Source organism: Fusarium sambucinum, chromosome II (assembly GCF_050947815.1).
Source record: "Fusarium sambucinum isolate potato_lamoka chromosome II, whole genome shotgun sequence".
Taxonomy (NCBI): Eukaryota; Fungi; Ascomycota; class Sordariomycetes; order Hypocreales; family Nectriaceae; genus Fusarium; species Fusarium sambucinum.
The window spans coordinates 3,787,012-3,812,864 of record NC_139293.1 but is presented as its reverse complement, the minus strand read 5'-3'; the positions used below and the strand labels follow the sequence as shown (position 1 = coordinate 3,812,864).

General features: G+C 32.8%; 6 protein-coding genes across 6 annotated transcripts; 4 read left to right on the top strand and 2 right to left on the bottom strand.

Annotated features, from left to right (window-relative positions):
• Positions 1 to 96: 96 nt before the first annotated feature.
• On the top strand, positions 97 to 1,382 carry FSST1_008139 (S-adenosyl-L-methionine-dependent methyltransferase; the record flags this gene model as incomplete). Its single annotated transcript, XM_083224991.1, has 3 exons — positions 97 to 291; positions 358 to 1,095; positions 1,149 to 1,382. The coding sequence occupies 3 exons, from the start codon at positions 97 to 99 to the stop codon at positions 1,380 to 1,382; spliced, it is 1,167 nt and encodes a 388-aa protein (XP_083084100.1).
• Positions 1,383 to 14,880: 13,498 nt separating this feature from the next.
• Positions 14,881 to 15,948, bottom strand: FSST1_008138 (uncharacterized protein; the record flags this gene model as incomplete). Its single annotated transcript, XM_083224990.1, has 1 exon — positions 14,881 to 15,948. One exon carries the CDS (start codon positions 15,946 to 15,948, stop codon positions 14,881 to 14,883), a length of 1,068 nt encoding a protein of 355 aa, XP_083084099.1.
• Positions 15,949 to 17,290: 1,342 nt separating this feature from the next.
• On the top strand, positions 17,291 to 18,839 carry FSST1_008137 (HAD-like domain-containing protein; the record flags this gene model as incomplete). The annotated part of the gene is made up of 3 exons (XM_083224989.1): positions 17,291 to 18,012; positions 18,066 to 18,267; positions 18,315 to 18,839. The coding sequence occupies 3 exons, from the start codon at positions 17,291 to 17,293 to the stop codon at positions 18,837 to 18,839; spliced, it is 1,449 nt and encodes a 482-aa protein (XP_083084098.1).
• A 202-nt stretch (positions 18,840 to 19,041) lies between these two features.
• Positions 19,042 to 22,202, top strand: FSST1_008136 (uncharacterized protein; the record flags this gene model as incomplete). The annotated part of the gene is made up of 6 exons (XM_083224988.1): positions 19,042 to 19,478; positions 19,529 to 19,739; positions 19,791 to 20,184; positions 20,232 to 20,386; positions 20,434 to 20,499; positions 20,553 to 22,202. 6 exons carry the CDS (start codon positions 19,042 to 19,044, stop codon positions 22,200 to 22,202), a joined length of 2,913 nt encoding a protein of 970 aa, XP_083084097.1.
• A 175-nt stretch (positions 22,203 to 22,377) lies between these two features.
• FSST1_008135 (glycoside hydrolase superfamily) lies at positions 22,378 to 23,339 on the bottom strand (the record flags this gene model as incomplete). The annotated part of the gene is made up of 2 exons (XM_083224987.1): positions 22,378 to 23,069; positions 23,126 to 23,339. 2 exons carry the CDS (start codon positions 23,337 to 23,339, stop codon positions 22,378 to 22,380), a joined length of 906 nt encoding a protein of 301 aa, XP_083084096.1.
• A 1,445-nt stretch (positions 23,340 to 24,784) lies between these two features.
• Positions 24,785 to 25,558, top strand: FSST1_008134 (SGNH hydrolase-type esterase domain-containing protein; the record flags this gene model as incomplete). The annotated part of the gene is made up of 2 exons (XM_083224986.1): positions 24,785 to 25,159; positions 25,205 to 25,558. The coding sequence occupies 2 exons, from the start codon at positions 24,785 to 24,787 to the stop codon at positions 25,556 to 25,558; spliced, it is 729 nt and encodes a 242-aa protein (XP_083084095.1).
• Between the last annotated feature and the right edge of the window lie 295 nt (positions 25,559 to 25,853).

Sequence of the window (25,853 nt, the reverse complement as noted above, 5' to 3'; positions counted from 1 at the left end):
GCCGGAACCAACATCTAACGTTAACTCTACTTACATATTTAAAACAGAGCTATCTACTAACTAGCTAGCTTGAAGGATTCACGTCTGACTCAGATAATGGCTTCTGAACAGGGAACTGGGTCCGAGACCTCGCCTGTAGCGTCGCAATTGCCTCCTCCACCCGTTACCAGTCTACCGGGTCGCGATAGTCCAAATCAATCTGGAGACAGGAATGAAATGAGCCAATCACCAAAGAGCCCTGCTGAGAACCAAGATCGGCACGATGAGGACCACGCGCCTCTGCAAGTCGATGTGAGTGTTTCATCTCTCGTCCGTACTCTTCAAAATGACACGTCGTATTGAGACCGAGGTATTTAGGAGGAGGAACTGCCAGGGAATGATGCAGACTCCACATATGGGTCAGATAGAGATTCATCCTACACGGCTTCAGTCACTTCATCCATCTACGATTATCAGTACGAAAACGGACGGCGCTATCATGCATTCAGAGAAGGGCAATACGTCCTACCCAACGATGATCAGGAACAGCAGCGCTTGGATCTTCAGCATCACATCTGGCGTTTGCTTCTCGGCGGCGCCCTCCACACAGCGCCTTTGCCAAAACCGGATGACCAAGGCGATTGTCGCATCTTGGATTTGGGCTGTGGCACTGGAATTTGGGCCATAGAGATGGCAGACGAGTATCCCAACGCCTCAGTGGCTGGTGTCGATCTTTCCCCCATCCAGCCTGATTGGGTTCCTAGCAATTGCGTATTTCACGTCGACGACTACGAAGATGAGTGGACGTATCGCGAGCACGAGCGCTTTGACTACATCCATGGTCGTGCCATCTGCGGCACGTCAGCAGACTGGCCTCTATTCTACAGCAGAGTCATGGAGAATCTCAAGCCTGGTGGTTACGTTGAGATGCAGGAGTATGACGCTTGGATATTCAGCGACGACGATAGTTGCGATCGTGCCCCATGGACAATGGAATGGGTGTCTAAGCTAGATGAAGCGAGCAAGATGTTTGGAAAGCAGATCAACGTGGCACGATATCACAAACAATGGATGATTGATGCAGGGTTTGAAGACGTTCAAGAACGAGTCTACCGAGTACGTTTTCCTTCTGTCTACTTCCATTGAAGATTTGCTGACTATAAGGACAGATCCCCATTGGCCCTTGGGCAAAGGACCCAGCGTTGAAAGAATTGGGTAAATTCGAACTCACACACATGCAGATGTCTGTTGAATCACATACACCTGCACTATTCACGCGAGTATGGAACTATTCCCAGGATCAGGTCATGGTGTTGATGGAGGGTGTAAAAAGAGAATTCCGAAGCCGAGACTTGAGATTGATCACGACCTATCGATTCCTCACAGGACGGAAACCAGTTTGAACGTAGCATTTAGATGTTTCTTTACTCAAGTTGCACTTGGTAGCTGTAACCACTTGTTTCTTTTGTTTTCTTTTTTCTTAAGATAGCCAGTTTTATTCTTTTCTCCTCGTCACTCTAGTCACCGCTTAGGCCCTAATTAATTTAAAACATATATTTTAGTATAAATATATATAATATATTTTAATATATATTAAATTAGGTATTATATTAATTATATATAGCTTTTTATATTAAGCTAAGATAATTATAGCTACTTAATATAATAAGAAGGCAATTAATATAAGAGGCCTAAGGCAATATAATAATATAGAATTTAAAGTAATTAGCTTATAAATAGTATTATATATAATTAATTTATTAAAGAAATTTATTATTAAACTATTAATATAATAAGATTATTATCCTAAGACTATATATTACTATTACTTTACCTTAATAATTAAGTCTTTATATAAAGTAATACTATTAAAGAATTATATAATAATAGCTTTATTAATAACTATATAATTATTAATATAGGCTATTTATTCTTTAAAGTAGCTTTTAAAATATCTTTATAAATACCTTTAATAATATTATTATAAATACCTTTAATAATATTATTATAAGTAACCTTATAAATATACTTAAGACTTATACGAAATTAATAATTAAAGCTATTAGCTTATTAAAGTAATATAAAGAACCTAGGCTTAAAGCTATATTAAAATCTTAATTAAATAAATTGCCTTTTTAAATATTATATAAATATATAAATAAATAGTAATTTAGAGAATAAGAGGCTATTATTAATAAAGGATATTTATATATAGCTTAAGTAATACTTAAAGGCTTAGTTTTTATTAATAAGCTTTTATATTAAAAAAGTAAAATATAAGCTACTTAAGCTCTTAAGGAATTATTAAGTATTTAAGGTAATAATAAAGGATATTAATAGCTAAAGATATAATTATAATATTAATAAGTTCTTTATTATAATAAAGAACTAAGAAAAATAAAAGCTTTATTATAGTATTATAGTAAAAGCTATCTATTTATATAGTTTTTTATATTTAAATTTATATAATTAAGTATTGAAAGGTAATTAAAAAGTTAATATTACTTATATAAAGGCTAGTAATTATTAAGGGATTAAATTATTTAATAACAATCTTCTTTATATTAAAAATAACCTAGAAGTCTTTAATTAACTATTAATATAAAAATATAAAAAGTAAAAGTTAACTATAAAGCCTTTTTTATTATTTACTTTTAAGAAAGATAATAGGCTTATTAAAATGCCTATTATATTAATATCTCTTTTAATATAAAGAGTATTAAGTATAATAATTTCTTTTCCTATACCTTAGGTATAAAAGTAGCTATATTAATTCTCCTTTATATTATAATTAACCTTAATAAAGACTATAATATATATTATACTTTAAAGTTAATTGCAGAATTAAATAATATATTAGTAGCCTATAGGAATAAATAATATTAAGAAAGCACTTATAAATATCTAAGAATAATTTAAAAGTAAATATTTAATATATTATATAGAGAATTTTATAGATTATTTAATATATACTTATATAAAGGTAATTTACTATAATACTTATAAGCCTAAGTTTAAGGAGAGATTATTATAATATACCTTAGGTATTAAGCCTAGGAAAGAATTAAATATAGCTTTTTATAATAAAAGAGATTTATTAAAATAAAAATATCTTTATATTTATTAAGTAGAAATTATATATAATAGTAATACTATTAATAGTATTATAAGGTTATAAAAATAAAGCTTTTAATAAGGCTAGAAGGCTAGGAGAAAAGGTTAAAAAGAGGGTAATTAGCTAGCTTATAAGCTATAGAAAATAAAGCCTATTAAAGTAAAGGCTAGTTAAATAGCTATAATTAACTTAATTTTATCTAGAAATTTAAAAATAGCTTTAAAAAAATTAAGATTTTTATTAAAGCTAAATTAAAGCTAGATTTATTAATATTAAAAATCTTAATTTTTTTAAGATAGCTTAAATTATAAATAATACTAATAGAAATAATAATAATAAATTAAAGCTATTATAGCTAGGGTAATAGCTTTTTAATTAATTACTTTATTATAATTAATAAAGCTTTAATATTAAAGCTATAATCTAGATTAATAGCTAATAATATTATAAAATAACTTAATTATAGCCTTTTTAATATATTTATTTATATCTTTAAGACTTTTAATTATTTTATAAAGAAATAAGATAGCCTAAATAGTAAATATCTAATAATTTAATAATATTATAAGGCTATAAGGCTATACTTTTAAATAAGCTTTTAATAAAACTCTATATTAAAATAAAGCTATATAAAATAATAAAATAATAATAAATACTTTTTTCTTCTTTATATAATAAAATTACTAATATAAAAAGGCAAGAATAATAATAAAAAAGTAAATTATTTTACCTTTAATATTTAATATATTAAGCTAATTTAAATTATAATTATAATATTAATACTATATTACTATACTATTTAACCTTATAACTATAGCCTTATAGCTAGATAATATATAAGGCAATTTTATTATATATATAATAAGATTATTAAGGTATTATATATTAACTTAGCCTTATTTTAAGATCTATATAACCTTATAATAATAAGGCTAAAATATATCTCTATAGGCTAAAGACCTTTAATTAAAGATAATATAATATTAGCTATATTTAACTATAAAGTCTTATAATTCCTTAATATTCTTATTCCTTAGAGAGATTTATAATAGATTTAATAAGAAAGGTAATAGCTTTATATACTATATTATAAGATTAAAAAAGGGAATACCTTTATAATAAAAGAGATTATATTCTATAATATAATAGGTTAATATAAGCTATAATTAATAAAATTAAAAGTATTTATTTAAACTATTAAAGATAAGTATAAGTATTCTAAGTAATAGCTTTCTTATATATCTAGCTATAATAGCTTAAACTATAAGAAACTCTATTTAAATTAAAGTCTATAAAAAAAGAAATTTATATATATAGTTAAGAGTTTAATATAAAGTTAAAATACTAAAGTAAAATAAATAAATTTACTTAATACTATAGTTAATTAAACTAAGTTATATAATTAGACCTCTTATTATATTATATAATTATCTTAATCCTAATATAATTATACTATTAATAATTTTAATAAAGTTTAATATATTTATAATAATTTAATATTAACTACTAGGTTAATTAATAATATATTATTATATATATATATATAAATTAAAGTAATTCTATATAAACTATAAGATTTACTATAATATAATTAAATTATATTTATAATAAACTAAGAGCTTTAGGCTATATAAAAAGCCTCTTTCTTTAACTTTAAGTTTTCCTTTCTTATAATTTAATATTAATCTTTTTATTAATAATATTAATTAATAAGCTATAAGTATAGCTAATAATAATAATAATTAGAACTTTACTATTTATAAAAATTATATAGCTTTAGCTTTATAAGCTTTTTAATATATTAGGCTTATATTATAACTAATTATTAATAATAACTAGATATTTAAGAATTAAATAAAGCCTAGCCTTATAACTATTTTATATATATTCTTAATAAAATTATAAATAACTATAAATATTACTATAGGTAATTTAACTATAGCTATTTAATTTTATACTTAAAATCCTTAAGCTTAAGCTTAAGTATAGAATATAATATATTTTCTTTAAGGAAATTAAGCTTTAATTAATTAATATAATTAAGGTATTTATATATAGGGTTAATAATATACTAGGTATTTATAATAAGTATATAATAAATAAAGCTAATAGTTTAACCTATTAAATAATAACTTTTTTACCCTTAATAATATTTAATATTTTAATTCTATATATTATTAATATTAAATTATTATATTAAAAACTACTTAGCTTTTAATAGCTATTAGAATTATTTAACTTAAGCCTATATTAAACTTATTAATTACTACTAGAATATAAGTATACTAAGTTAATTAGAATAGCTATATTAGCTAGGTTTAATAATAATAATATTAAATTTTTATAATAGCTTTATAAATATAGTATTTTATTATAGCTTTAATATATTAATATTATAATTTTACTATATTTAATAGCTTTAATTATAGCTTTACTTTAAGCTTTTTTTCCCTTTTATTATTTCCTTTAACCTTAAGGGTAATAATAAATCTTAATACCTTTAAATTTAGCCTAGGCTTTTATTAACATTTGCATAGCCCTAATTAGCTGAGCTTATATTATATAATTTAGCTGCTCTATTACCTAAAATAGTAAGCTAATTTCCCTCCTTTTATAGAAAAAATAAGGCTTTTTTAATCCTCTTTTCTATGCCTTATCTAGTAAAAATAGCTGCTAATAATAATTATAAGCCTAGATAAAAGTAATTCTAGAAACTTATATTGCCTTAACCTTTAATTTAATTATAAATTATTATTTTTAGCTTATCTTAAGTATTAAATTTATCCTTTTTAGCACTCTTTCCCTTAATAAAGCGCAATTTTCCCTTATATTGCTATTTTTAACTATAGCTACCTAATTTATTACCCTTAATTCTAAGCTTAAGGAAATACTATACCTTAAAAAGGGTATTTAGTAGTAATATTAGCTTTAATATATTTAAATTAAATTTAGCGCTACTAATACCTAGGTATATATTAACCTAAGCCTCCCTAATAAAGAAGCTAATTAAATAAAGCCCCCTAAGGCTATTTTAATTGCTAATTATAAGGATAAATACTTTATTAAGTATATAATAAAGGCTATTAATATTATAGAGCTTTATATTGCCTATCTAGATAATATAGATTTTCTTAAGAATAATCTAGAATTCTTTAAGCTTACTTCTAATAAAGTTAATTATAAATATATTATACTTTAAAAGACTAATATACTTAAATAGAATAAGTATTCTACTTAAAAGACTAAAGATAAAAAGATCTATGCCTTTTTATAATTAATAGTTAATAAAGAAGTACTTAATATTATACTTAAAAAAGTAAAAGAAAAGTACCCTAAGGGTTATACCCTGCATTATATTATAAAGGGACTTAAGAAGCATTTTACCCCTTAAGCTATAAGTATTATTATTTATACTTATAAAGTATATAATATATATATAAAAGAGGTAAAGAGTATATATATTAATCCTAATAAATAGCTTAATAAATAGTATATAGTTTATTATTATACTATATAATATAAAGCTTTTAAAGTCTAAGGAAATTAAGCTGCTTTTAACTTCCTTATAGTAATTTAAGCTTAAATTATATCTAGCTAAATATAATAAATACTTTATACTATTAATTCTAATAAAAATAAAATTAATATTAAGTTAATTAATTAGTATATAAATAAGCTTAATATTATTATTAAGTAAGATTTAAGTACTATATATAATACTATATTTATTATATTTAATAATATACTTAACCTTAAAGAGAATAAGGGTAGAAAGCTTTAATCTTAAATAAAATGCCTTTACTTATAAAATTATCCTTAGTATATAGAGGATTATAATATCTTAAAAAAGGCACTTTCTTATAAAAAAATAAGGCTCCCTAGAGGAATAACTAAGGAAAAAGCTTTTAAGATTTAAAAGGTAATATTAACTAGGTATTATAACCTTAAAGTAAAGCTTATAAGGAAAAGGATAATAATCCCTGGCCTAAGTAATAACTTAGGCTAATCTAGCTTTATAAGCAGTATTAATTAGAATAAGATACCTTAATATTTTATTACTTTTAATTTAAATCTCTTTAAAGAGTATAACTTCTCTATTTACTTAAATAGCTATAGCTAAAGACCTCTCTTAAAGAGTATTATTTTTAATATTTATAGCTTTATATATCTTATTAACTTAGTTAATAAGCTTATTACTTATACTTTTATACCTTTTAATAAAGGTAAAATAGTTTAAGTAGGAATATTATTATTCCTAATTATTAATTATAGCTAAAAGGTAATTACTAAAGCGCTTAATAATACTAATAGGAAGTATATTAAGAGTATTATTCTTAAAAATATTTAGGTTATTAATAGATTTTATATAAATATTATATTAGAGGTATTATTATAGAAGAAGAAGCTTTAATATATAGGATTTAACTATATATTATGCTTTAATATACTAGAAAATAGTATTATTATTACTAATCTTAATTATTACTTTAATCTAGTATTCCTTTAATATAAACCTATTTACTCTTATCTTAATAATAGCTAAATAATACTCTATAATAATATTCTAATTATATAATTACTAATATTCTTTACTATTATATATATTTAATAATATAATTATACCTAGTATATATAAGATTAAGTATAACTATATATTAGCTTAAGCTTATTTTAGTACCTAAGAGTAGGTTATTTTAATAAAGATATTTTAGAGAAGCTTATAAATAATACTTATAGTATTTAAATTAATAGGATAAAGGATATTAACTGTAAAATCTATACCTAAGTAAAGATAACCTAGATAATTAGTAAAAAACCCTTTAAATAATACTTACTTAAACTATTTTAGTATATCTTTTAAGATCTTTAGGACTATAAAAAAGGCTATAATAGAAGTTAATAGCTACTAATAATTAAAGATAAATATAGCAGTTATTTATATACTTTGCCTTTTCTAGATAAGAGTATAGCTTTTATTCTTAAGGCACTCTAATTCTATAATAAGTAAATTAAATAATAATTTAGCCTTATTATTTATATTATTTACTATAATAATAAAATAGCTATAATTTATATATTAGGGAATATAGCATTTTAAGCTTAAATATACCTTAAAAGGATAATTCTTAAATATTCTTTATTATATACTTATAAGCTAAATAAAGTAATTAAAATAGCTAATAAGATTATAATAATAAAATTAAATACTATACTAAATAAAGCAGGGCTTTTACTAAAGCTATAGCCTAAGAATACTGCAGTAATAGTTTACTTGCTTAATTAAAGCCTTTAGTAAGCTAATAATAATATATCCCTGCTAGAAGCTTTAGAGTTTTAATTTAAAAACTATACTTTATTATTAATAAGAGAGTATATAACTAACCTCTGCCTTAATTAAATAGGCATTTATATATATAGTTATAGGGCCTATTTATTAAAGAAGGAAAGAGAAGCTAATAAGTAAAAGAAAGTATTTAAGATAAGCCTTAAAGTATATATTAGGTATCTTATAGACTATATAATATGCAATATATACTAAATTTAAGTATTTTAGCTTAAAAAGGTAATTATATTAAAGAATATAATATTTAATAAAATAACCTTCTATTAACCTAATAAACTAAGTATAATAAAGCTTCTATTAATAGAATTAAAAGATTAGATTAAGTTAATTATAGTATTAAAATATAATATCCTCTTAGATATATATAATTAGCTAATTTAAGAATAGTTAATAGGCTTAAACTCAGGGATAGAAGTATATAATCTATATAAGTAGCCGCTTAAAGAGAGTATAATTACTATTAAATTAAGTATAAACTACCTACCTATATATATAATAAATTAAATACTAATAGGACTTTAAATACCTTAATAGACCCTAAAGCCTAATATATAGTATAGGGATATAAGTAATACTTATAAGAATAAAAATATTAAAGAAGTTAACTCTTTAAAGTAGTATTTAATATTAATAAATATATTATAAGCTAGGATAAATAATAATTTCCTTAAGGGTAAGTAAGTAAATAAAGGAGTTAATATAGTAGGCTTATTATTATAAGTAAGTAATATTTTACTTACTTATAAAAAAGCAGGAGATTTAAATAGAAATACTTAGGGAGTAAATAAAGCTAAAGCTAAGTCTTTATTAAGTATTAAATATAGCCTGCAGATAATAATAGAAAAGTTATTACTATTAATAATAGTATAAGCTCTAGATAATTTAACTAAGCCTTCTAAAGTGCAGATTATATTTAATCTAGAAGGAAATTATAATTACCTAGAGTAGCCTTTAGCCTAACTATAAGGTTAGCTAAGGGGATTAAAAAATAAGGCAAATTATACTCTAGCTTAAGAATTAATATATTAGAATATATAGGTTTAAGAAGCTAAGGAATAAAGGTATAGTATTACCTTTAATTAATAATTATATAAGCTTTATAGAGACTTATTTAATACTTTCTTTATACCTAATTAGCTAAAAGAAGTATATAAAGATCTTAATAAGCTTAAAATAGTATTTACTATAATTCTTTATATAGCTAATAGGAAAAAAGATAATCTTTAAGCAGGGATTATAATAATAGCTATTCCTAAGGATAACTAGAAATATTATTAAGATAGCCTTCTATCTGCATTAAAGATATAGAAATAGCTTAAGAAGCACTAATTTACTATATTATTTAAGTAAATAATATATATAGAGATTATAAAGCTCCTTAAAAAGAAGACTTAAAGGAAGGTTAAGTAGGAAAAAGCTATAACCAAGCCCTTACTAATAAAGTAAATACTTATATATAAATATAATTAAAATAGGTTTTTATTACACTATAAAGTATAGATTATAGTATATAGAAACTTCTAAGATATAATACTTAAAAGTATATATATAGTAATACTTATAATATACTCTTTTTACCTAATAATAGCTTTAGCTATTTAATTTAATCTTAAAATTAAGTAATTAAATATTAAGAATATATTTATAAATATATAGAGGTAATAAAGTAGTTTTTATATATTTTACTGCTTTTCCCTAGGATTTAAAGAGTATAATTTTATCCTTAAGATTAATTAAGCTCTCTATAGGCTTAGAGACTTACCTAAGCTCTAGTTTAATATATTTACTGCTAAATTATATAAATTTAAACTTAAATAAAATATAGAAAAACCTTACCTCTTTTATAACCTAAAGAGGAAAATATACCTAATTTTCTTTATTAATAATATCCTAATCTTCTATTATAAAAGTAACCTAAATACTGCTTTAAAGCTTATTAAATACTTAAAAGGAAGTAAAAGGTTTAAACTTATATATAACTTAAAAGCTAAGTAGTTTCTTAATATTAAGATTATTAGAGATTAGCTAAATTATACTATTTCTCTATATTATAATTTATATATTAAAAAAATAGTAATTAAATTTAGCTAAAATACTTAAAATAGCTTCCTTTTAACCTTAATCTTATAGGTAAAGCTTTTACTTTATAAAGACTAAGCGCTACCTAATAAAATAAAGAAATATTAAGAAATTATTAAATCCCTGCTCTATATAGCAGTTATATTATAACTTAATACTGCCTTTACAGCTAGCTTACTATTATAATTCCTTACTAATTTAAGCGCTTATTATAAAAGAGCTGCTCTCTAAGTAATCTATTATCTTTACCTTATAAGATTTAATAGCCTAATCTATAATAAATATAATAAGCTATAAGCTCTTATTATTATAAGTAATACTTTATTTACTAATAATATAAATATATAGAAGTTATTATAAGGCTATTTTATAAGCTTATTTAAAGGAGTAATTTATTAGAAGGCATTAAGGCAATTAATAGTAATAACTTTAACTACTAAAGCTAAGCTACTTGCTTTAAAGTATATAGCAAAGGAAATAATAAGAATAAAGTGCCTTTTCTAAAATTTATACTTTAATCTAGAGTTACCTTATAATATTAAGTATAATAACTAGTAAACTATTAAACTTATAATTAATTAGAGCTCTTAAATAATTATAAGGCTTTATTATATTAATATTTAGAGTATATAGTTAAGGCAGAAGTATTTAAAAAAGTTATTTAAAGTTATATATTTACTAATAGCTAATATATTAGTAAATAGGCTTATAAAAGTATTATTATAATAATAGTTTAAGTACTTTAAAGAGCTTTTAAATATATTATAGGTTATTATAAAGCAGGGAAATAAAAGGTAAGAAGCGCTAAAGTATATAAGAAGATATATTTATTTATTTCCCTTATACCAAGGGGAAGGGATAGCCTAGATACCTTAATATAATATATATATAAAAATTAAATACTAAAATATATAAAAAAAGGAAAACTAATATACCTAATAGGCATTTATAGCTATAGCTAAGGTTATAATAAAGCTATAACCTTAGCTATAATAGTATAAAAAGAAGTATTAAAGGCAATATTATTAGTAAGGCTATTTATAATATTAGCTTATATATAATACTTAAGGAGTATAGTATTAAACTTATATTTAAATAGTAAAGGCAATAGCCTTAGCAGAAAAAGAGAAAACTTTATAGCCTAAAGGGCCTAAAGTAATAGAGGCCTGCTTTACTATATTAAAGTAATATAAAGAGGTAAACCCCTCTTTAAATAAAGGCAAAAGCCTTTTAATACTCTTCTTAAACTTTTTCTCCTCTTATATTATTAAATTAGCTTATATATTAATAAGGTAAGCTTAATTAAATAAAGAAAAAGAGAAAAGAAGCTTTATTTATATTATTAAGCTTATTAAGCTTATCTAGGGTAAGGATATTACCCCTTACCTTATTAGCTATATTAGCTAGCTAATAGATTAAAAGACTAAGCTAAAAAGGCCTAAGAGTATAATTTAAGTTAATAAGAAGCTTAATTAAAGAAAATAAAGTATACTTATATAGCCTTATAACTATAGTTACTTAAAAAATATAGTATATAATACTAGGAATTGCTAAAAATAGCATAATAATAAAGTAAGTCTTCTTTAATCTCTGCAAGAAGACTATAGAAATACCTTAAATAAGGTATAGAAAACTACTTACTAATAAAGTTAATAAGGGGCTAATACCTTAAAGGGCATAGTAGGTAAGGAATAAAGGCTATTTAAAGCATTAGATTATATAAACTAAGCTTAGATTATAGTATTAAAGCTTATAGGCAGCAGTAGTAAAGGCATTAATAAGCTATACTAGCTGCTAATATACTGCTTATACAGTATATATAGTAGTTATATATATAGTATTCCTCTGCTTCTTATTAAGCTATTTAAGAGTTAACTATTATAAGATATTATAAGCTTAAAGAGCTTTAACTTATAAGGCAATAGGCAATAAGAATACTAAAGGTATAAGCAGATAATTAAATTCTAGCCTATAATATATTAGTATTATAAATATTAAGTATATACTTTATTAAGCAGTATAAGGCATTATAGTAGGCTTATTATTATAAAAATATAATTAAAAAAAAAGAAAAAAGGAGGAATTTTTTATATAAAAGGCATATACTTATAGCTATACTATAATACTGCATTTTATAATTATAGGGTTATTTACTCTATTATTACTTAATAGGCACCTATTTTATTTATATTATAGCTAGCTAAATACTCTATTAAGTATATTTTAAAGTATTTTAAAGCTTTATTATTTATTTAAATGCCTATAATATTAGCATTTAAATAGGGGATATATTAATATTTATATAGCCCTAATTAGCTAAGCTTATATTATATAATTTAGCTACTCTATTACTTAAAACAGTAAGCTAATTCCCCTCCTTTTATAGAAAAAACAAGGCTCTTTTAATCCTCTTTTCTATGCCCTATCTAGTGAAAATAGCTGCTAATAATAGCTTTTTTTACCTTATAAATAATCTATTAAAATACTTATTAAAAATCTATAACTTCTTTTTTATATATTCTTTATATTCTTATTATTACTTTATTATAATTTTACTATATAAAGCCTTTAAGTCTCTGCTATATAGATTATCTCTTACCTATTTAATTACTTTCTATAGGTTTTTTTTTTAATTTCTTTAGCTTTAGCTTCTTTTTTAATAACTTTAAGAAATTCTATAGATTTATATAAATATATATAATTTAAATCTATAAATAAATACTATATTTAAATAATAAGAAATATATAATCTTAAACTTCTACTTTATATAGCTAAAGGTTAACTTTATAATTACTTATAAGTATAAGTAGTAAAGATTATATAGCTTTTTTTTATTCTTTAGGCTATTTTTTATTAATTTCTAGTCTTTAAGGTAATATTAAATCCTAGTAAAAGGCATTAAAAGGCTATTATAAGTATTAAAGCCTATATTATTAATATAGAATCTTTATAATAATAATAAAAAGCTTCTTAAATATATATATTATATTAGTAAAGTATTATTAATTAAGCCTTTATAGCTAATAAGAATATATAAGAAAAAGCTATTAAGATATATAATATATAATATATTCTAAGTAATTAAAGACTTTTAATTATATTATTTCTTTTATTACTTTTTAAGTATATAAGCTAATTTATATATATTATTAATAGCTTTAATATAGCTAAAGAAATAATATAATTTAAGCTTAATAAGTAGCTTAAGGTATATATAATTTACTAATAGCTAGGTAATAAAGGTATTATAGAGAAAAAGATATATATTAAGCGCTAATTATATAATTAAAGAGATTATATTTTATATAATCTTAAATTAATATACTGCTATTTATTATAAATAGCCTTAACTAATAATAAAAAGGAATATTATTAGCTTATAAATAAGGCTTTAGTATTATATATTTATTATCTTTATATTCTCTTTAATTTATTTTATTAATTAATAAAAGATATTTTAATTTATATAAAATATATTATAGAATTTCCTCTTATAGCCTTAAAGAAGCTTTTAAATATATATTATTACTTTAATATAATTACTATAATTTATAATAACTTTAATATTAAAAATTAAAAAAAATAAAGTTTTTAATTAAAAAAAAAGCTATTATTATATTTTTAAAGTAAATATAAGAAAAGTAAATTCTAAGTAAAGTTTTACTTTTTAAAGTTATTTTTTTTTATTTTATTACTATCTTTATTATTATAGTCTTTTTTATATATATAATCTACTTTATTATCTTTTACTTTAAATTTACTTTTAATTAGCTATTAATTAAAAAGTATTATAAAACCTTTAATAATAACCCTAGTTATATAAAAAAAGGCCTTTTATATATTAAATATAATATATATTTAGCTACTTTAGCTTATATATATATAAGGCAGAAAAATACTATAAATATAATTAATTCCTTAGTAATTAAGCCTTAATAGGTTTATAGTAAAAAGGATATATTATTTAAAAGGTTAATCCCTTATATATAAGATTCTTTATTAAAATCTAGCTAATTTAAGAATAGCTTTACTTTTTAGCTTTACCCTATATATATTATTTAATATATATTTTAAATTGATCAGGGCCTTAAAGGGTTATTTGCTCATGGCTCATAGCTCGTGGCTCATGGCTCGTGGCATAGATATATTAATATTAGCATATTATAATGGCACATCGGTTCAATTTAGACCTATGGTACACAATGGAAAACCACAACGATGACGATACTCTTATGATAATTGACCCCGAGAACTGCATTTAAATAACATTCTTTCAACTATATAAAAGCAACTCCTTCTTCCAACCCCAAATGAATGTGCCTGGTAGTCAAAATCACCTTGGGATAGAGTTAGACTCGACGCTTAGCAAACGTTCATCTTAGCATTTCCGGTGATGCCCCAGAACATATTATCAGCACAGGGAGATTCCCGGACACTGTTGTTGTTCACCTGAGCCTTGACATAGATACCGCTAGTGTTGGGGAACTCGCTGCGGGCAGAAACGCGAACCTCTCCACCTCCGTTGATGACACCATCTCGGATAGCCAGGTTGTAACAGTTTTCGATGAGAATGGCATTGTTTCCGTTGCTTGCAAGATCGATTGTCTTGATCTCGGCGGCGCCAGACATGGACACACAAAAGATTCCACGTCCACCACCTCGAGAGTAGACTTTATCGACGAAAACGTTTGTGGTGGTGTAGACATTATTGAGCTTGCCATTCTCGTTGGCGAAGCGAAGAGTTGCATAACCTGTGCCTGCACCGACGTTGTTGCCTTCGACGTAGCCAACACGAACATTTCGTGATTCCTGGATAAGTAGTCCTGATTCACCGACGTCTCGGGCTTTAACGGAAGTAATGGTAAGACCGTCGATCTTGAACGTCTCAACAGCATGGCTACCAGCTCCGGTTACAACAATGTTACCCATGCTGACATCATAGTTCCAGTTTGCATCGCGGTCGAATCGGATTCCAAGACCACCGCTGAGGTTCATCGTGATATCACCGAGAGCCAAGTTACGGGTACCAGAGAAACGCAGGCCAAAGTAAGGGTTGCCCGTCATCTTGAGGTAAGGGATCTTGACGTCGTTCTGGTTGATAGCCTCGATGGCACCACGACCAGACTTGGAGGCGACGTTCATGGTACCGCAGACCTCGAACGTCTTCCCACTAGTGACGACAATGGTGTTTGCGCCTATGCTGCCCGATGCGCGGACCGTGACACGTTGGTTGGTGCCAATGCGGTCGAGCGCGGTTTGGATGGCGAGACGGTAGTCGGAGCCAGAGTAGACATTTGCGCCGTTGACAGTGGCGGTGAAGGAGGAGCCTGAGCCCGAGACCACACCCTGCGGTGATCCGTCGCCACAGGCAGCGCTGACGGAACTGATCAGGGCAAGGCCTGCTGTGAGAATCGAAGAGAGACGAAACATGTTGAAGACTCTGTATGGAATGAGGCTGAAAGGTCTCAAACTGAGCAACATTCGCGGAACTATATCGACTCTACTTAAATATCCTCAACGACCCTGTCGCGTCGGCCAAGTCGATGCTATTCGTGCGCTTGACCAATGGACAATTGTTAAGCCGCCAACAGAAACAAGTAGAGATTTCCCTTGCAAGGATGCTGTATCTTGGCATCTTGGGGTAATGTGATTGCTTGTAGTTGCATCGTCGATACCGCCATGCCTATACGGGGCGATCGGAAGTCAAACCTCCGGCAAATGTGTCGTATGCATATCTGGGGTAAGTAAAAATCAGTAACCCCACCTATCATCTACCGGTAATTTGGATAGCGTGGGACATTTGTAAGCTTCTTTTTGGTGTCGGGCTTGCCTTGTGCCAGGGTCAAGTTGACGATCCATCCGATATGTGGGATTAAGCATAAACTCATTACTAGGCTTGATGTTCCAATCTCGCTGCACATTAACCCGAAGTAGCGGGGCAGGGAGACTCCATACATCAAGAACAATGCGGTCTGATATTCGCCATCGATGTCATGTAGATTACGGGACTTTTGCCAGTTGCTCTTCTGTTTGCATTGTTTTGACGGCTATCATAGAGCTACTACGGCCAAGAACAATAGAGATAATATTGTGGGTATAGTTCGGTCTATGGATGGCAATTGCCGTCGATTGCTTGTGGCTGTTTGTACTACCATGACCAGTCACGGCATGGTCGGATCAATCTTACTTCTATTCACTTTAGCCCTCTTCTACCGTACTACTTTAGTTCGTCGGTAGTTTAAGTGATCTTCGAGTGGTGATTGGGCCATTAGGACCATAAACTTCGCACGGCAATGCCGGGTTGAAAACATGAGTAGGAATCGGAGCTGAAGTAAGATTATTGTTTCGGAACAAACAAAGGATTCCTAGATTCTCAGGTTGTTGAACGAAAATAATTGAGCCATCATGAACAGTCTCAGATTCGTGAAGGTGCCATACATATATAGACCTGGATAAGACTCAACTTAATACATGTCACCTACAGCTTTGACAGACTACCTTTCATCTGGCACTGCACATCCTATCATATTCAGGTTTCTTCATCTTAATTTTCTTCTTTTCTTCTAGAACGTTGAACTCGAAAACCACCCATACAGTTGAGGAATCAAGCTGCCTTTTACATCACAAGTGATTGAAGCTCAATCGTGCATTCTAGTCATATAATTTTTTTGGTAACATTTGCCGTCGGTATGCTACAGTATCCCATTCATACATATTGAGCAGCATCATTAACATTTTATCCAAGATCGAATCGTGCGGCGTACCTGTAATTATGCATCAAGAATACACAACTTTGATCTTTGACTTGGGTGGTGTTCTTGCCAAGTACACAACAAGGAACAATGTCGGTCTCGCCGCAAGCCAAATCAAGGCTGCCCTTGACACATCCTACTGGCATGACTACGAAGCAGGCCGTATCACGGGCGATGAGTGCTACAAGAACATATGCCAAGAATTCGGCATTGACATTGAAACTTGGACCGAAGCATTGGGACAAATGAGGAAGGAGGGCCTGCAGGTAAACACAGCTTTGATCTCCTCCATCAAGGAACTCAGACAGATGCATCCCAAGACCAAGGTTTTCTGTTTGTCTAACATCCCTGCATCTGAGTCCGACGCACTCGGAGATCAAATCCAAAGTTGGGGTATCATTGACGAGTTCATCGCCTCTGCAACTATTCGCCAGAGGAAGCCAGACATGGCCGCTTACGAAGAATGCTTGAAGATTATCAAGACCCCTGCATCTTTTTGTATCTTTGTCGATGACAAGGCTGAGAATGTTGTTGCTGCTCAGGCCCTTGGTTTCAAGGGCATCTTGTTCAGTGATACTGATACTCTCGTTAGGGATCTTCACAACCTGGTTGGGGATCCTGTTTCACGCGCAAAGGCATTTCTTGAAGACGAGGTAAAGAGTCTCTTCTACCCAATGAGCGCCGGTCATGTGCTGCTGGATAATTACTCTCAACTGATCATTCTTCAAAACACGGGAGTCCGGTAAGTCTGTCAAACATGTCACTTAATAATAGGCAGTTTACTGATCAACTTAGGGATCTGATCGTGCCAGAGAGCAAGGGGGACGCTTGGAACTATTTCCAGCATGAATCGTCAGTACTGACGAACACAGTCCACCCCGATGACTCTGACACTACATCTCTGGCAATAGCCATCTTGGACGATGTTCCAACGGCTGCGAAGCTCGAGGCCAGAGATGAGATACTCTCAAACTTGAACTCGGACGGTCTCCCTCTCGTAAGTCTCTTATAGAAAATCATGCACTGGTTCTAATCTTTCGCCAGTGTTGGCTTAGCAAAAGCCGTCCTCAATTTTGCCACTGCATCTGCGTCAGCGTTTTCCGCTTCTTCGTCATCAACGACTGGGGTGAGGAGCTTCCCGCCGTTGATGATTTTGTCTGCCGTCTACTCGAAACCCGAGCCTACCTCCACGGAAGTCACTACTACAAGAACCCTGATTGGTTCCTCTATATACTTTCTGACCTCTGCGAGAGGCGTCCTTCGGACTCACAGCTTCAGCGTATGAGAGAGTTGCTCGTTGAGTGTGTTCGCGAACGTATGGGGTGTGATGACAATATTTTTGGTGCTGTCATGAGATCGTTGAGTGCGCAATCTCTTGGCTTTTGTAATGTGAGAGATTTGAAGATCGTGCTTGATGGGCAGCAAGTTGACGGCGGGTGGGAGTTGGCATGGCCATGGGAGTATGGTGCTGAGCCGCATCACATTGGAAGTCGGGGAGTTTTGACAGCCATGGCTCTGAACGCGATTCAGCGGGTGGGTTTGTTTTCTAAAGAGACTGTTATCCCGTAGAGTCGGCCAAGTCTTCTGTAGTAGTGTTGTTCGGCGTTCTCTCCGACAATCATGAATTGAATCAGCTTCACAAGTGGAACTCTCGGTTGTTTTCGAGCCGAGCTAAATTGAGGGGTGAAAGAGTTGTCTCTAAATGCAACCTGCGCGATTAATGTTATAAGAAACAAGGAGACATTACACATCTTCTTTGTGCGAGTTCATCATGTTTGAAGAAAAGATCGTCGATTTCGAGCCCTCAGCTGGATCAATCCCCCTCGTTGGTGCAACAATCGTGGTTGACCAATCAGACTTCCCAGGCATCATCCGCGCCGCAAAGAACCTGGCAGAAGACTTTGGTCGTGTAACGAAAGGTCATTACAGTCCTGTGCTTCTGTTAAAGTCAGAGGAAGATTATGTACAGATCAATACAAAGACGGCTATCTTTGTCGGCAGTATCGGCTCAAGTCCGATTATCAAGAGGCTGGTAGAGAATAGCAAATTGGACGCAAACGCAATCGATGGCAAATGGGAATCCTTCACCACAGGTATCCTCAATGAGCAGTTTGGAATATGCGAGAAAGCTCTGATCATTGCCGGAAGCGATAAGCGAGGTGCTATATTTGGTATTTACACTCTCTCCGAACAGATTGGCGTCTCTCCGTAAGCCCTTCGGTACACGATCGAGATGGATGATGGCTAACCCGGGGCAGATGGTATTGGTGGGCTGATGTGCCACCGAAACATCATACCGGAATCTATGCTATCGAAAAACAAACTGTTCATGGCGAGCCGTCTGTTCGTCACCGAGGCATTTTCCTCAACGATGAAGCCCCGGCCTTGACCGGCTGGGCCAGGGAAACGTTTGGAGGATACAATTCTAAATTCTACGCAACCGTGTTTGAACTCCTTCTCAGACTCAAGGTCTGTTCTTATCACTGTTTTCTATTGTACAATGTGATACTGACGTTATAGGCCAACTTCTTGTGGCCAGCGATGTGGCCAGGTTATCCCAATCCAGGAGCATCTTTCTTCACTGATGACCCCCTAAACCAAAAGCTCGCAGACGAATATGGAATCGTAATATCGACATCGCATCACGAACCTATGCAACGCTTGTCAAATGAGTGGTTTGCAGATAACCCAGATGGAAGTTGGAACTGGTTGACCAACAAGCAGAAGATCACCGAGTTCTTCGAGCATGGAGCGAGCAGGGCCAAAGACTGTGATTCGTACTTTACTCTGGGGATCAGAGGAGAATATGACAAAAAGATGTTGGCAGAAGATCCTGCTTCTGTAGTTCAGGATGCTATTGAGGCCCAGAGGGGGGTTATTAAGAAGGTCTATGGAAGTGAAGACGCCGTGCCTCGTTCGTATTGTTATCCAAAGTCTACGCTGTTGCTAACTTTTTGGTAGAGCTGTTTGCTATATACAAGGAAGTACAGTCCATGTTTGAAACCGGGCGTCTAAATGTTCCAGAAGATGTCACGCTTCTGTTTCAGGATGACAATTTTGGTACAATCCGTCGTCTTCCGACAACTGAGGAATCCAAGAGGAAAGGTGGAGCAGGTGTAAGTCGGCACTCGAGTAGAAAGCGGTCTTAGCTGACATAGGCCAGGTTTACTACCATCTACAATACGTTGGAGATCCTCGCAGTTACAAGTGGATCAATACAAACTCTCTCGTGGGTGTATATCTATCTCTTCATGTCAAATTTGTTACTGACAAGGTATAAAGGGCAAAGTATGGCATCAGCTTCAGCAAGCATATCACCACAACGCCAGACAGATCTGGGTGTTCAATGTAGGCGACCTCAAACCTCAGGAACTCCCTATTTCTTTTGCTCTTGCTTTGGCATGGGATATCAAAAGCATTAAGCACAACACTCTTCCCGACTTCTTCCGTCGTGCAGCCGAGCGCGAGTTTGGAGCTGATCTCGCAGACGAGATCGGTTCGGTTTGGCATCAACACGACCGGCTACTATCGTTAAGAAAACACGAACATATCGAACCAGAAACGTTTTCAATCCTGCACTACAAGGAAGCTGATTCTATCTTCAATCGGTGGAAGGTTCTTCTTGACCGTGCGGAGACGTTGCACGATCGGGTTTCTGAAGAACAAAAGGCTGCATCCTTCCAGCTCATTCTTCATCCGACCAAGGCTTCGTACATTTACACTGCGTTGCGTGTCAACCAAGCGCGCAACAAGCTCTTCGCTCGTCAGAGACGCAACTCCGCCAACAAGGTTGCCCAAGAGGTCTTGGATCTCTTCGACGCCGATTTTGACCTGTCGGAACAATTCCATAGCTTGCTTTATGGGAAGTGGAATCATATCCTGATGCAACCACATTACGGATATGAAGATACTTGGCATGCACCATCACGAGACATGATCAGCGGGCTATCGTTCGTCCAGCGACGCCAGAACTCGAACCCCATTGTCGGACAGATGGGAGTCGCGGTTGAAGGTCACGAAGGCGTGCGAGTCGGACGTATCAACGAGGAGTCAGAGCGAACACATCCAAGCAGGCGAGATCTTGTTCCTGGTCTGACTCTGGGTCCCATGAGTCGATATGGACCTGATTTCAGGTGGTTTGATGTTTTTACTCGCGGAGTGCCGACTATCAACTGGTCAACTTCGGCTCCGTATCCCTGGATCCTTCTGTCACAGACTGAGGGAGCGTTGCTTCCTGGCCAAGATGATGTGCGAGTTCAGATTTCTATTGATTGGTCGCAAGTACCTGAAGATTTCCAAGAGGATGTTCTTATCGATGTTCGGTCGCGTGAAGGAGACTTTGAGCAAGTTCATCTACCCATCGACGGTCGACAAGTCGCAGATTCATTCCATGGCTTTGTGGAACAAGACTGCTATATCTCAATACCAGCGACCGATTGCAACATAGACAAGCCATATCTAATCCTTCCTGATACAGGCAGACTCGAGACCGGAAGTGTTACTCTCGCTCCCGGAACAAGGACTGAAGGCGCGATTCCTTACCTAGGATATCCGCTCTTCACATTTAGCGAAACTGTCGAGACTGAACTGGTCCTTTACTTTGGCACAACTCTCGACTTGTCATCCGAGGATATCCTGACCTACGACGTACAGATCGATGAAGGTCAGAGTCAGACGTACACTTTGCAGCGGAGGACTCCCGAGAGCGAGAAGAACGCCGCAGATAAGGGATGGGCGTCGGCCGACGGGTGGTTCTTTGCTGCGTCGGACAATGTATGGGTACGGCGGCATGACGTGGGAATATTAAAGACTGGCGTACATAATCTCAAGCTCCGATTAAGTCACGCGAACATCTTGCTGGAAAAGGTTGTTGTCAACTTTGGCGGAGTGCAAGAGAGTTACTTGGGTCCTCCTGGAAGCACTAGGGCGTAGGAAATGAACAACCTTGCATACAGAGACGGGATAATTATTGATGTGATCAGTCCATGATATTATATATTGGATCTAAGAAAGACTTTTTATGCAATGAATGTAAATACTATCGAGTTGACAAGCGCTAACAATACATAGTTAATTAAATTTATACATCGAAAACCCGCTACAACGCTTAGCAAGTAAGGCTGAACTTGAGCTTGCGGTCCTGGTTGGCAATACCGAAGTACTTCTCAACCTCGGTGCTGTGCGCAGGTGTATCGAAAGCAGTGAACCAGAAACCACTGGCCTCCTTCTGCTGCCAGAGCCAGCAACCGACATTGTTGTAGAACTGCTGGAGACTGGCGGTCGTGGCAGCAGCCTTCTGGTAGTTGGGTCCCTTGGTAGGCCAGCCGGTCTCGCCAACCCAGACAGCAGCCTTGGAGTTGACAGCCTTGACGTGCTTCTGGACGTTCCAGAAGGAGTTCTGGAAGGTCTTGAGACGGAGAGCATCCTTGATGGGAACACCCTGCCAGTAGGGGAAACCGTTTGTAATGGCGATATCGCAGGCCTTGGTGACGACGTCGTTGCGGCCGTCAACCCAAGCGGTCCAGGTGTCGGTGTGTCCGACCTTGAGGTTCTTGTTGTATTGGTGGACCATGCCTCGGACGTCGTAGATCTGCTGTGCGAGCTTCTGGGGGGTGATGTCTTCACGGTAGAGGTCCTCGGATCCGACACTGATGGCGGCGATCCAGCCGGTGCCGTGCTGCTTGATAGCCTTGAGGAGAGCGGCCTTGTCGCGGCCGAAGTGAGCATCATCGGTGGACCAGACGCCAACAAGGATCTTCATGCCAGTGGCCTTGGCAGCGGGGACAGCCTTGACAAGTGCTAAGTACAATGTAAGTAAGAAGAGCTTGTTGTTGATCAAAAAGCGAAACACTTACTGTTGCAGTCAGAGGCAGAGTACAGACGAACAGCGTTGAAACCCTTGTTCCAGCTCTTGATGGCCTGGAAATCCTTCTTCCAGTCGGCCTCCCACTTACAGGCACCATCAGCCCTGTTGGCGCCAATGCTGAAACCCTTGTATGTACCGGCCAGAGCCTCGCCACTCATCATGAGGGCCACCGCAAGGGTGCTAAGAGTGCTGAAGAACTTCATAATGAATTAAAGATAGTAGATAAAGAAAGATAACTGATTGATAAGCGAGCGACAGTTAAAGAGCCAAGAGGACAAAAAGACAAGAAAGATGGGATGGAAAGTTGGTTTTATTATGGGATGATGGAAATTATGCCCCTTTTTTCTTGATGCTTTTTGCCCCTTTGGGCTCGTATTTACCCTGGCGCGTGAGTTGTTCTAGACCATTTTGGCCTGTGCGATGCTATTTTTATGCTTGGCCTGGTCATAGAATGGCGCTAGAAAGCACCGTCTTACGCGGAAGGTCGGCTTCACGAGAATGGGATCAATCTACGGGCAATTAAAGCAGATTGGTTTTCATGCTTAATCCATCTTTGGTATTTGAAGTAATTCGAGATGCGTCATCATGGTTTCAGTAGCCTGACTTGATATCTGCTTTGTGCTGTCTTGCTACAGTCAAGATGGGCTGGTCAACCACTGACCACTGACCACGTCCCATATTAATAACGGAACCGGGCTAAGGTGATCTTCCTTGGTAATCGATCGTCCACGCGATGCTGTCCGATTATTGGTCGGAAGTCTCGGGTCCTCCGATTTCCATCCTTGCCAGGTTTTACGATTCTCCACAGCCTACCTCGACCTACCCTATTGCACTCATCAAATTCATCAATTACACCTTCAACGTGAATAGACGTAAATATATGAAAGCTCATTACTAAAGCAGGAAGATAAAATAGTTAAGTATTATTTCAATCCTAATTTAGAGTAATGGGGATATGTTTACAGTTCAAGAGTATAGTTAACTTTAGCTTTCTGTTCATTACCGTAATAACTTAACTGTGTATTAAACACAAAGTGAGAGTGGGCTTGCCACGATAAGATAAGATTAGATAGCACAATTCAAAACTACGTAGACAGATTAGATTAGATATGCCTATCGATAAGTATATCAGATAAGGAGGGTCTGTCTTTCTGGAAATTCAGTCTTCAATTCAGTTTCCAATTCAGTCTGCACAGTGTATAAACTACTCAATTGTTCCTTAACATGAAAAAAATCTCACTAATTGTTTTAAACGTATTGAATTAGTTGTGCCTGTAACTGGTGACGAGGCTAAGTGTGAAAACTCGGGCTATTCAGGACCGAACGTGGAAGCCGAGGTCCAGCTTCCCCAGTCACCTACCTTTCCAAGTTTGACGGACAGTGATTCTCCGCATGAAGCAGTATAAGGTTAGAGATTTTGGATCCTGGAACTGAATGTAGCCCCTGTAAACCTTGATATCGATGCCCCCAAAGTTAATGCAAGACGATTATTGGTGGAAATATTCCTCTTCCTCGACCATCAAAAGGCAAATGACTTTCCTCATAGGCAAACATTGGGGTACATAATTGAATCTATACAAGTAGATCATAGTTCCAGTAACTAGAATCATATTTGTCCAAAAGCATATCTGAATTATCTTGACTCAGCATGAGATTCTTAACCGCTGCTTCTGTTGTCCTGAGCATCTTCGGAGGTGTTCAGGCTGCAAAATCACCATTCTTCATCCTTACGGGAGACTCAACTGTTGCTACGGGAGGAGGCTGGGGTGATGCATTGCTCAATGGAACCAAGAAACCTGGAGGTGGAATCAACCTAGCAAAAAATGGTGCCACCACCGTTTCTTTCAGAGACCAAGGCCTTTGGGATGCCGCACTCGATAATGTCAAGGCTCAAAAGGCTAAACATGAGTCTATCGTGACGATCCAATTCGGTCATAATGACCAAAAGACCCTCACTCTGGAGCAATACTCGGACAACCTTTCCACAATGATCGGTGAGGTCAAGACTGCGGGTGGTACTGCGGTAAGTTCGAACTTCGATATTCCGACATCATGACTAACATTGTAGATTATCATCACATCACTCACCCGCCGCACTTTCAAAGACGGAAAAGTGGTAGAGAATCTTAGCAAAGAGCGAGATGCTGCCATTGCCGTGGCGAACCAGGCTGGAGTCAAGTATTTAGACCTCAACACGGCAAGTACCAAGTATGTCAATGCGATTGGCCAGGAGAACGCGGATAAATACAACGAGATTGAAGGAGATCGGACACACCTCAATCTTTCGGGAAAGATTGTGTTTGGCAGGATGGTGGCTGATATGTTGGTTCAGAAGAGACGTGATCTGGCTCGATACATCAAGACCAACGAGAAGCTGAGCCAACTCATCAGAGATGGAGTCTTTACAACCGGGCAGAAATAGTCATGTATACTGTTAAGTTGTATATGGCCAAAGGCAAAAACGGTAATACACGTTTTTTACAAATTGGCTCTTGAACTCGATATGCTTAAGATGTGTTGTTAGTAGAAGAGGTGCGCAAAAACCCAAGACCGGGGTTCGGTAGCCTGAGAAGGGAAGTTGCATAATTCAGGGTTCCTCAAAATGAGAAACTGATATGCAGTCGCGAGCTGTAAGACAGTCACTGTACCGAAAGCCCGCTAGGTAATGGAATATTTGATATTTTGAATTTGTCTATTGTCCCCCATGTTATCTCAGC